Consider the following 12503-nt stretch of genomic DNA (forward strand, 5'->3'; position numbering starts at 1 on the left):
ATAGAAAACTGCAATAGGGACCAGAGGGAAAGTTAAAGAGGCCACAGGGTCCTCTCCAGCTGAAGAGGAGGCTGAAGGCAGCTTGGTCATCCATCTTTAGGCACTGACTGCACAGCACGAAGGTCCATTCAAATGCTGGCCTGTTACACCATCTGCTCCTTCCCACTCAACAAGAAGGAATGGGCTCAGGAAGGCAGCAGATGATGATTTTTTATGACAGCCATGAAAGGGTAGCAGGCTAAGGGGGCAGAAACTCTTTTATAGCACTTGAAGAATAGGAGATTCAGGTTCCCTCTTGGGGTATTCCTGGATGGAAACAGAGATTTCCATAGGATGGTTCCTGGAGAGCCCTGACTTCCGGATCCCCAGAAACAACAGCTAGGAGGACCTGGTCTGCTAACTGATACACAGACGAGAGCACAAATGTGATTAGAATTCCCTATTCTCCCAAAAAAGGCAGCTTAGGGGAGTTACCTAAAAGCCACATGAAAAGCAAATGATACTAGGCTCAGAGGCAGTTTATGGTCAATCAACTCGCTCTCTCTACATAAAAGAGAGAAAACAAAAACTGGTCTAAAAATAAGAGGCAACCATCACTTTACTGGCATTTCAGACATGAGAGAATTTCCCCATCAATATCCCCATCCAAAGCTATAGGTATTTAGACAGACATGGAGACTCATATCTACACACTGAGAAATTCTTCAGGGGCTCCCTTTTGCCTAAAGGTTTCCTTTAGGAGCTTTTGCCGAGTGGCCTCCATGTATTCCCGTGGTCTCATGTACCTTCTACTAGGTTCCAGAAGAGCTACCTTTATAGTTCTCCATCGTCGCCTTGCCATTTCACGCAGTCATGTTCTTGACTCTGACATTACCCGAGCCCGGAATGCCCTCCCTGCCCCGGCCACTTGGTAAAATTCTACTCATCTCTTGAAGGCCCTTCCCCGTCCCTCCTCTGGGCTACTCCCGTGCTTATTACATACATTTCTTATTACCCTTGTCATATGGATGCAAATTATTACCTTACCTCCTGGATCTGAGTTCCTTGAAGTCAGAGCTAGTTCTTCTATATCTGCGTCCCTTCCATCTCCTAACACAAAGGCCACAGGCTACAGCCTGTGTTCAATAGACTTTGTTGGATTACACTGACTTTCGGGCCTCATACTATACCCGTTTCCTGCCTCCAAAAGGTAGGGAGCCAACAAAAGGGAACAAAAGTTCGTTTTTGAAAAACAAAAAAGGTTTCTATGTTAGACAACCAATGCACTGATTCCTAACCAAATGCAAGACACTCCAGCATGGAATGTGGTAGCATGTGGGCCTCTGCTGGACCCAGTGTATTGGAGCTTACAGAGGACACAGTGTGTGTGTGTGTGTGGGGGGGGGGGTCCTTGCAGTAACACTCTCCTACCAACATCAGAGTCTTACACAGATTTGAACACAATGTTATAGAGAGGACTCCCTGCGTATTAAATGAGAAATTCTTTTTGTTCCATCTTTCACATAGTAAATATTCTAAGTTCCACGATAAATTGACAATGGCCAGAGTGAAAAAAAAAAAATGTATCCACACTCCTTTGCCTTGATTATTCAAAATTCAAGCTATTCTACTACCTACCTTACAAGGGGCAACTTCCACGTCTTTTTCTTATTCACACCCTAATGGTCTCCCCGTACCTATTCAAGTCTTACCCCAATCTTTAATCTATGAATTGCCATGGCGCCTAAGAGTTTGTACCACATGATTTAGTCAGTTATTGCCTTTCATTGCCATAACATCTGACACAGGCTTGGGCACATGGCAGGTATTAATAGAAACAAGCTGATTGGTGGACAGATAAAAAGCCATATTACATGCCCCCCAGCCATAGAGCAGTTTCAGAAAAATTGTCAGGAAAATATTTTTCTTTCTTTACCACAACCCAAAGTTCTAAAAAGATAAATACTCCAATAAGTTTATAAAACTCATGCCAACGACTTTTAAAACTCCCACAACTAGAAACAGCAATTCTCCAATGTATTCCTAACCCCTGATAACTCCTCGCTCATGTGGGGTTTTAACATACCTCTCGGCCAGCCAGAGTTTGGCTCTGGTACAAACAGCAACGTCAGCCAGCTCCTGCTGAAAGTATGCATTCAGTCTGTATTTGGAGTCTGAGAAGGCTTGTAACAAATGGAAAACCTAAACCAAAAAAGAGAAAAAGCAATATCCTGCTGTGAAAATATATTTTTCCTAAATGCTCAGTTCCTCCCTGTTAGGTTTCCTCAAAATATTCCCCTCAAAGAAAACAGACACCTGCAGAACACAGCTCTGGTTTCTTTGCAGAAAACCACGTTGGTGTGGGAAGACACAGCAACTGGTAAGAACCCTATGTCCTCAATCCCGACCTATGCCCTGGGTTCCCTGCACAATTCCAAGCAAAGGGGACTATTCAGGGACCAGTTATTTGATCCAAGAGCTTACTAGCTACAGAAAACCTATACATTGATTTTAGCAAAGAAAGGCAAACGACTTGCTCTATGTTAGTGGTCTCATATAAAAAAATGTACCTTTTTAAAATCAAAGTCTTGCTGAAGAGGGAAAAATCAACGGTCTCACAGTCCAAACTGGCTCATGTGCTGGGTTTATCAGAACAGTCTTGGCCAAAGAAGCAGGCCACAATGATGCCTGCCTTTGCAAGCACAGGGTAGTGATGTTTGTAAACTGTTTAGATTTTATTTTTAGCAGTTCTCCACGGAGATGTCCGGAATGGAGGCACCAAGGCAGACGCATCCTATTCTCACTCTACATGGCATTACATATTAGAATTGAGCAGAGAAAGACAAATCCTGTTGTATCTCTAGGTGGCTTCTATTTAGAATGAAGGCCACAGATCCAGCAGACCCATGACTGTGTGCATGTGCACGCAGCTTACGTAAGCATGTTGTGGATTCACGCTCAGTGATGACATCAACAACACTGTGAGGAGCACAAACCTGCACCTGCAGCAGAGAGAGAGATCCTCTGACCTCAGCCAGTGCCAAGGAGAAGGACGCATGTCACAGAAACCCTTCAGCCCCATTAAGGAAATCAAAAGGGGGGGGGGGAGGTGGGCGGAGCAACACAAGTATGGATAAACACACCGAGAACTTTGAAAGTCTATTTTAATAATTAGTCTGTTTTCTTTCCCTATTGTGTCCTTCACCAGAGCTACAGATGACTTCCTAAGCAACAAGATTCAACTTTTTCTCTCCTGCCAACAAGGAGCGTTAAGTGAAAGTTAAATATGGAAGGGAATAATGAGAAAAAGGAAGAGGCCAAGATAAAAGAGATCCAGAATCATCAGACCCCTAAATGGGAGTGAGCTGGCTGTTTTCCTGGGTCAGACGTCTGCAATTACCCACAACAAACACATGCAGAGCACCTCTGGTTAAAGAATCAAAATACACTGTGATTACTTTACTATATGTAACTACTATTTTTTCTTTCTTTTTGTCGTCTAAACACAAGTAATCGTATAGGAGAAGGCACACAATCCCGATGTGGAGACTTGAAAATGCTTCCTCTAATAATGGATCTGTTATTCAGAGGCAACAGATCAAGTATCACTACTTCACCACACCCCCGCAGGGACACAAACCGCCCGTCGAGAAGTCTGGAGAAATGGGTCTGGCTGGGGCTTCTGTTCTTCTGTGGTGACTGCCAGAAAAAAAAACACCTCCCTCTGCCTGAATCCGCACTATCCTGAAGGAGTTGGCAAACTCACTGGGCCTTGCTTTACTTTTCTCCACAGCTGCACACAACCAACCACCAGGGTTTTTCATGGTGTCACAGGATCGTAATTAATCAGCAGACACCAGCAAAATACATGACTGTGGAATTTACTTGTAAAGAAAGCTGCGAGATTTTCGAATGCCTCTCATTTAGAAGCAATCACCTCAAAAATAACTCCTGATGGATGTTTAAACTTAGTCCTATATTTGCTCACCTTACTTGGCAAAAACAAGGCTGTTTTTGAAACGCTTCATAGCTCTGGTTTATGAAAATCAGCCTCCAGGTCCATCAATTCTGTCACCTTGGGCACAACCCAGACAACAATTGTGATCCTGGTTATTCACCAGGAACAGAGAGCGATCTATTTACATGGGACAACTGCAGAGGGAGGTACACTTAAAAGAACCGCGGTGGAAAGAAGCATGTAGGAGAGACAGGGCCAGAGAAGTGAAAGGGTCACAGAAGTCAAGGGAAAACCGGGCAGGGAAGGAGAGGGAGAGGAGAAGACGGGGAGAGGGGAGAAAAGCTTTGTAAACAAATGTCTGAAACAAGTTACTGTATTTGAGATCATTTTTTTTTCTTTAAGAAAATTAATGACTATATTTGAACACACGGCTACCTTCACATGACATTTAGAGGGTTTGTTTTAATTTGTTCAAGCAAAATGAGGCCATCGTTTGGGGTGAAGTCCAGAGGTGAGGCTGGGCCTCTGGAACTACGGTCCAAGGTCAGGTCCAGGAGCACCAGGCAGCTCCCAGGATCTGAAAAGACGGTGGGGGCAAAGCAATTCCTCCTCCTTCCTCCTTCTCTGAAAGTTCTGGTTCAGGAGAACTTCCAGGCCAGGAGTACAGTCTGGCCCAGGCCTGGGACAATTTGCAGACAGCCTATGATATAGGACTGCACTGAACCCAAAGAGAAAGCGAAGCTGTGTGACCCACTGAATGCACGTGAGCAGTCTAAGAAGTGTAGTGTCACTTCAGGTGGCCCAAACTTGTCACAAATATTTAAACAACAATTACTACTGGGCACTGTCCTAGGAGCCTCTGCACAGAACAAATGAATGCCTGCTCCCCACAGCTTACATCCTAGTCACAGATAAACGGAAAGTCCATAGCTTCCCTGGCTCTGCCTGGTCGCAATTTTATGACCTGCACACAGCATCGCCATCACCTTCCTCTTAGGCTTGGCCTCACCCTCCACCAAGTCCGGTGCAGAGCAGGAACTGAACAAACCTCTGCTGAACTGACGCCGGTAAGTGGTGCCTCTTCCCATATGGACTCTGCCTTTGGGACACATGCCCTTGGGTTTGGTGAGCTGCTGCAAACACGTGTGAGGAGAAGACAGAGCTGAACAACACTGCACCCCTCACTGCAGTAGGGAGAGCAGGGAGGCCAGATCAGGGTGGGGAAATGCAGCCCTGTGGGAGGAGTACAGGCTCTGGAGCCAGGTGGACATGGGTGTCCACCCAGTTACTAGCCGTGGGGCTTTGGGCAACTTACCTAACCTCTGCTTCCTCAGTGAAACACTGTATAATAGTATCTGCAGAAAGACTCAAAGGAATATATACTACTACTTGACACATTAGGCACATGATAAAAATGTTAGTTCTCTCCCTTTTCCTGTTTGCTCCCTCCCTTCCAGCCCCCATTCCAAAAATAGTCAGAGAAGGCTTTGCAAAACAAGTGATATTCCTATTTGGCCTTAAAGCAAATCTTGCCAGAATCTGGGGAAGACCGTGCAAGCAGAGGAAACTCAATTATAAAAAAAAATCTGAAAGGGTATTAAAATATCAGTATCGCCAACAAAAAGAATAAACTTTAACGTGAATTATGGACTTCAGTTAAAAATAATGTGTCGCTAATGGTAACACACATACCACTCCAATGTTAAATATTAATAACAGGAGAAAACTGGAGAGGAAAGGAAGATATGGGAACTCTCTGTACTACCTGCTCAGTTTTTCTGGAAATCTATAATTGTTCTTTCTTTCTTTCTTTCTTTCTTTCTTTCTTTCTTTCTTTCTTTCTTTCTTTCTTTCTTTCTTTTTTCTTTCTTTCTTTCTTTCTTTCTTTCTTTCTTTCTTTCTTTCTTTCTTTCTTTCTTTCTTTCTTTCTTTCTTTAACATTTATTTATTTTTGAGACAGAGAGAGACAGAGCATGACCGGGGGAGGGGCAGAGAGAGAGGGAGACACAGAATCAGAAGCAGGCTCCAGGCTCTGAGCCGTCAGCCCAGAGCCTGACGCGGGGCTTGAACTCACGGACCGCGAGATCGTGACCTGAGCTGAAGTCGGACGCTTAACTGACTGAGCCACCCAGGCGCCCCTATAATTGTTCTTTAAAAAACCTATGAATGGAAGGAAAGCATCAGGACTGCTCAGGGAACAGCAAGTAATTGTGTGTGGCGAGAGCACAGCCAGCGGTGTGTGGGGTGATAGAAGACACAGCTGGAAAGAGGAGTCAGGTCAGAATGAGGAGGATCTTAAATGCACCAGCAAGGGACGCGTCCTCTGTTCTGTAGGTGGCAAAGGCCGCTTTAGAAACAGTGCTCAAATAATTAGATGTGTCATTTGGAAAGGAAAGACCAGGGCAGTGTGGAGGCTGGAACTGGAAGGGGCAGGATGACCAAGATTACTATTAGTCTACGCTAGAGGTGGTGAGGGTCAAAACCAGATACTGAGAGCCAAGGATGGTGGGTGGGCTCAAAGCAGCTGCAGGTGTTTTCTTTGACCTACACAGTAGTTTTAGCCCGTCATTTACGAACTGGGAGATTTCACATCAGAATCATCCTGATTTCCAACTTCTTTTGAAAAATCAGAAGACCTGGGGGTCAACAGTCACCTGCGGAGGTCCAGTTCACTGTCACACCCACGACTGCCTATTATTCGTGGGCCTAAGGTGGAGTGTCAGTGTCATTTATCACTGCTTATGTGCCTTTTTCTTTCTTTCTTTCTTTCTTTCTTTCTTTCTTTCTTTCTTTCTTTCTTTCTTTCTTTCTTTCTTTCTTTCTTTCTCTTTCTTTCTTTCTTTCTTTCTTTCTTTCTTTCTTTCTTTCTTTCTTTCTTTCTTTCTTTTTAACTTTTGGAGAAACAAGAGGAAAATAAAATATTTACTGAGCTCAGACTTCTTTCAAAAGTTTCAAAACAAAGGATTGGACTCGGAGGGCCATGTGTTTATCCTCGTCTCCCTTCATTCACTTATCTGCCTGGTGCTGATAGGACTCTGATTTTGTGAGAGCCCCGGTCTGGATGGTAAAAGGAGTGGAACGGAGAGGAAAGGATACATTTGAGAGACATTTTGGAAGCTGAAGAAGCAGTACTTGGCAACTTGGTGTTAGACATGGAGTTGCAGGTCAGAAAAGAGCCTCTTAACTCAGGCAGCTGGTGATGGAGAGCCATCCTCCACAACGGGGCTCACAAGGGAATAATATCCCGTGGCAGGTCTGGGAATGAGGAAAAGGGATCTCATGAGTTGGGTTAGGAATATCCACTTGATGATTGCTCTAGTCAGGGTAATTTATCTTGGAAAGCACGAATTCTTTTGAGAGTGAAAAGGAGCTCTATTAATGACCACCCTGGGACAAAGGCCAGTGGGTTGCCTCTAGCTTCTGCAGGCTCTTAGAAAAAAAAGACTAGAGTGGAGGAAGAGGTGTCTTTGGCAAAAGAAGCAGGAGGAAGCTGTGCCAACTTAAGATGGTTGTAACCCAGTCAGAAAGACAGAAAGCGCACGCAAACAACCAAGGGCAAACCAGCAGCACCACCCAGGACTATCGCAGGCAGTGGGACTGGCCAGAAGATGCCCTCAGGACGGGAGGCCAGGAAGCAGCTGGCAGCAGGCTAGTGTCCTTGCCCTTGAGATGCAAGCCCCGAGAAACTCCAGGAGAACCAAAGAGGAATCTGGAGAACCTGGAAATAGTTACTCCTTGCCGACCCCCATGCCTACTCTAAACACAGAGAGACTCGGGGGAGCCCCCAAGCATCTGTATGAAGCACTGGGTCCATTTGGGCAGCTTTGAATCTTAAAAGTGACTCCACAGGAGCGAATGTAATACTCTTTGAATAAGTGCCACAGGCCTAAAAAGAGTCATGAGGCAGATCTCTGAAAAAACTTGCACTGCACCAGTAAAGTATGTCTGGTTTATGCTGCTAGACTAAAATAGTGACTTGTGTTAGACAAGATCAAGATGATATATGGCTGTTTGGGAATGCAACGCCGAGATGGGTTTTCCTCTTCACCAAGCATGGCTTCCAGGCAATTTTCCCCCTTATAAAATCAACAGCAGCTGAGCTCCAGAAACAGCAGGATCCAGCAATAACAGGACCAGGTTAGGCAGGCTGTGAAAAAGGACAACTCCAAAAAGAAAAGAGATGTTCATTTCAGAGGTCAGATATAAATGAGCTGAATGTATTGTAATCATTCACCATCCCAGACTTGGAAGATCAGCACCTGTATCCACTTTTGCAACTATATTTTCTTAACCACAAATCCTATTCTTCTTTTGCAGCATGCAGGCTTTGGGAGAACACGTTTGCCCCTATCACATTCAGCCAAGTATAAAATTTCTGTATCTGCCATTTTGCCTTGCCTTCTCTCTGCATTGCCCCAACCCCCACGGCTAAGTCAGAGCCACATTTTTCCAAGCTCAGTGTTTACACAGGATTTTATTTCGGCTGGTAAAACATCTGTATTTTTTCAGGGACTTGAATAAATGATCTATGCCGGGAATGTACAGTATAGGGTGATGTCAGGCCCCCTTTTTCTCTCTCGACTCACTGGGCAGAACAGGCAAACATTGTTGCAGCCTGTAGTTGGGAATGTGAATATTTATCCTGTCGACTTAATTCATACAAACAGAAGGAAAGGCAGGCAGGCAGGAGTATTTTATGGCTTTGAGTCAGACTGAAAGGGGGAGGGTGTGAGAAGGGGGGATGGCTGAGAAAGGAATCTAAACTTTCTAATTCACAGAAACATGCTTAATCACACAAATGTGGAGAAAGAGATACAGCAAAAATTATTTAAAAGGTAGACTGCATTTGTATGTGGGTGTGGGGTGTGTGTGTGGGCGGGTAGGAGATGGGAAAGCAAGAGACAGTTCTCCAACTTATGTATCTTTTCTAATCACTACAATGAGGTTTAGGATTTAATTGTTTTCTGCTTCAGGTCTATTAATCGTATCCATAACCAGACCACAGGCTTCTTAGGAACACCTTTCTTATCTTCTGATTTCCACAGTGCAGGGCACGGTGCTTACTGGGAGTATGGACCCACCCATGGCATCTGTACAGGGCTCAGCGTATTGTCCTTTTTACTGACAGCCCAATCGACGGGAGGCATGACCATGGGACACTTCAGCTACTCAGCCTGGTCACCCCTACAAGAAAGGGCTTGGTGGGCAAGTGCCACCCATAGTTACCCACCAATCCTAGAGGGCAGGACAGGAAGCATTTCAAGTGGTTACTCCTCCAAACCTCAACCTATTTATCAGATGAGGAAAAATCCTTAGGAAGGTCTCGGGAAGTTCCCAAAAGGTGACACTTGGCTGTTGCTGCTGTCAGAAAAAGGGTGCTAATTGTGATGTGTAATTACTTCCTAGTTGACACTGGCTTGGGGAAGAGAATCACAGGAAACAGGCCATGAATATCTTTAAGGACTAATATGTACGCACACACAAAGTCTGTAGGGGTCTGAAAAGTCACTTCGTGTGTCAATTCATTCCCTCCTTTCTGTGAACACTCCCCTTGTTCTAGTTCAGGAACCAAAGATCTTACACCTGGAAGATGAAAACAACTCACTGGTCTCTGCCTCCAAAACTTATTTTACACTTGACTACAGAGAAACTTCTTAAAGCCCTGACTGTATCACTCCCAAGTTCAAAATCTCTCAATGACTTCCAATTGCCTGAAGAATTTGCTGGGCACTGAAGTCTCGACTTACTTTTCTGTTTTTACCTCCTATTTCCTCCACTTCGTCTATCTATTTTGTAGCTGAATGGGACAATTTCCCATTCCTGACAACTTACAAATGCTTTTCTGTCCAGGATGCTCCTTCTATTTCTCCCCCCACCACCCTCTCCAACTCTGCCTACTAAAATTCCATTCATACTGTAAGGCCCAGCTAACATCACCTCCTCCATAAAACCTTCCTCAGCTTTCATCAACCACCACCCCCCTCTCTGACCCAAGACATACTCTTCTCCTACTCAGTACCCAACGGCTTATTTAATTTGATTTAAAAAAAAATTTTTAATCCTGTCATCATAGTTATCAATCCACAATTTCCTTTCCTGGAGTATAGCTCTTTGAAGGCAAGGACTGTGTCCTGTTCTTCATAGTCCTTGGGCCCCAAGGATATGGAGCTTTGTCTGGTGTAGAGAGGGGCTCCATGAATGGAGCATTTAGTGAGTTGGAACTGTAGCATGCCTCCCTTCCAGGGGTGGCAGAAGCACAGCCTATGTTCAGAGCAGCAGCTGGAGTGCTAAAAATGACTTTCTAAACTCTCCCCACACAAATGGGTAGGAGAAATACACAGTATTAATGAGAGAGTGAGTATTCATTTGTCTTAGATCATCTTTGGGCTGGTGCTCCAAATTTTACAATGCAAATAAGAGTCCCCTCACCCAGAAGAAGTCTCAGGGGCCCTGAGCTACTGGGTAAGAGTGAGGTTGAGAAAGTGATGTCAGGGGCACTGGAGTGGCTCAGTCAGTTATACATCTGACTCTTGATCTCAGCTCAGGTCATGATTTCACGATTCGTGAGTTCGAACCCACATCAGCCTCTGTGCTGATAGCACGGAGCCTGCTTGGGATTCTTTCTCTCCCTCTTTTTCTGCCCCTCCCCTGCTTGTGCTTGCTCTCTCTTTGTCTCTCTCTCAAAAAGAAATAAATAAACATTAAAAAAAAAAGAAAGTGATATCAAAGGTATTCAGTCTTAACCTCACTTACAAAAGTTTACATGTAAAGTATTAACAATTTCCACTGATATAATAATATCTGTTCTAACCAAAGAGTTCCTAACTTTGGAACATAAGATACATTTCTGTAAAGGTATGGATAAAATGCTTTAATTATTTGTTTGTTTGTTTGTTGTTTAATGTTTATTTATTTTTAAATTTTTTATTTATTAAAAAAATTGTTTTACTGTTTATTTTTGAGAGAGAGACAGAGAGAGAGACAGAGTACAAGTTGGAAAGGAGCGGAGAGAGAGAGAGATACAGAATCTGAAGCAGGCTCCAGGCTCTGAGCTGTCAGCACGGAGCCCGACGCAGGACTCAAACTCACGAACAGTGAGATCGTGACCTGAGCCGAAGTTGGATGCTCAACCGACTGAGCCACCCAGGTACCCCAATGTTTATTTATTTTTGAGAGAGAAAGAGAGACAGAGCGCGAGTGGGGGAGGGGCAGAGAGAGAGAGGGAGACACAGAATCTGAAGCAGGCTCCAGGCTCTGAGCTGTCAGCACAGAACCCGATGCAGGGCTTGAACCCACGAACTGTGAGATCGTGACCTGAGCCGAAGTCGGATGCTTAACGGACTGAGTCACCCAGGTGCCCTGGATAAAATGTTTTAAATTACAAATTATTTTTCTGTAAAAGATATCCCAGTTTAACTTATTTAGGAGAAGGTTTATTATGCTTGCTGATTTATCTCTTCTATCTATCTGGATCTTCAACTCTTGAGTTTCCTTAACAACAATACTGAGATAAATAAGGATCTCTTTGATGTACCAAAGCTTGTTGATGAAAAATAATAAGGATAATTTGTTCAGTCAAGACAGTTTACTTCAGCAATCCAGGAAGGAGGAAGGAAGAAAGGAGAAAGGAGGAAGGAAGGAGGTGGTGGAATAAATGAAAAAAAATTAGTCATAAATCAATAAATGTTGAAGTTGAGTGACGGGTACATGGAGGTTCATTATATTATCCTAACTACATTTGTGTATATTTAAGTTATAGAAAAAGGCTTTAGGAGAGAAGAAGGTAAAGAGAAAGCAGCTATAGGTCACAGAGATGAAATAAGTATAAAAAGCTTATGATGTAGTAAAGAAGTTATGTATATTAACAAATAAAATGCATAAATTCTAAGACAGAACACTAAGCACTGGAAGGGAGAGAAGGGAGTCCAGAAGATGGTAAAAGTGACATTTAAACAGTAGTGAAGAGGGGTGCCTGGGTGGCTCAATTGTTTGGGCATCCAACTCTTGATTTCGGCTCAGGTCATGATCTCACGGTTTGTGAGTTTGAGCCCCAAGTTGGGCTCTGTGCTGACAGGGGAGGCTGTTTGGGACTCTCTCTCTCTCTCTCTCTGCCCCTCCCCCATTTATGTGTACACGCTTGAGCGCACACGCACTCTCTCAAAATAAATAAATAAACATTAAAAAACCACTATAAACAGTAGTGAAGAGACTAATGTATTCAACAAAGGGTATTAAGACAACCAACTAGGTCTTAGGGAAAGAATACAGTTGGGTCCCTACCCAAAGCCTTGCACTGAAATAAATTCTAGATGGAGAAACTAATCAAATGTAAAAAAAGAAACTACAAAAGTGCTAGAAGAAAACAGGAAAATATTTTATAATCTTCTGGTAAAAAATGGGCTTTCTAAGAACGAACACAAAGCCACAAACTAAAAAAAAAAAAAAATAGATGTATAAATATGTCAATATAACAACCGAAATCTCTGGGACAGCAAAAATTAATAGGAATATTCAAAACCAAAAAAATAAGGGGCAAACCATTTGCTAATTCCTTCAAGGAACAAAC

At 43.6% G+C, this 12503-nt stretch overlaps 1 protein-coding gene across 8 annotated transcripts in view; it reads right to left on the reverse strand.

Moving 5' to 3' along the window:
• THADA (THADA armadillo repeat containing) overlaps positions 1-12503 on the reverse strand; it is a 332244-nt gene that overhangs the window by 96975 nt on the left and 222766 nt on the right. For all 8 annotated transcript variants that reach the window (XM_045054143.1, XM_045054144.1, XM_006930069.5 and 5 more), the window contains one exon: positions 2066-2181. In XM_045054143.1, the coding sequence (XP_044910078.1) occupies positions 2066-2181 (116 nt within the window). The remainder of the gene's footprint in view (positions 1-2065; positions 2182-12503) is intronic.

The sequence above is a fragment of the Felis catus genome, chromosome A3, assembly GCF_018350175.1.
Source record: "Felis catus isolate Fca126 chromosome A3, F.catus_Fca126_mat1.0, whole genome shotgun sequence".
NCBI classification, from domain to species: Eukaryota; Metazoa; Chordata; class Mammalia; order Carnivora; family Felidae; genus Felis; species Felis catus.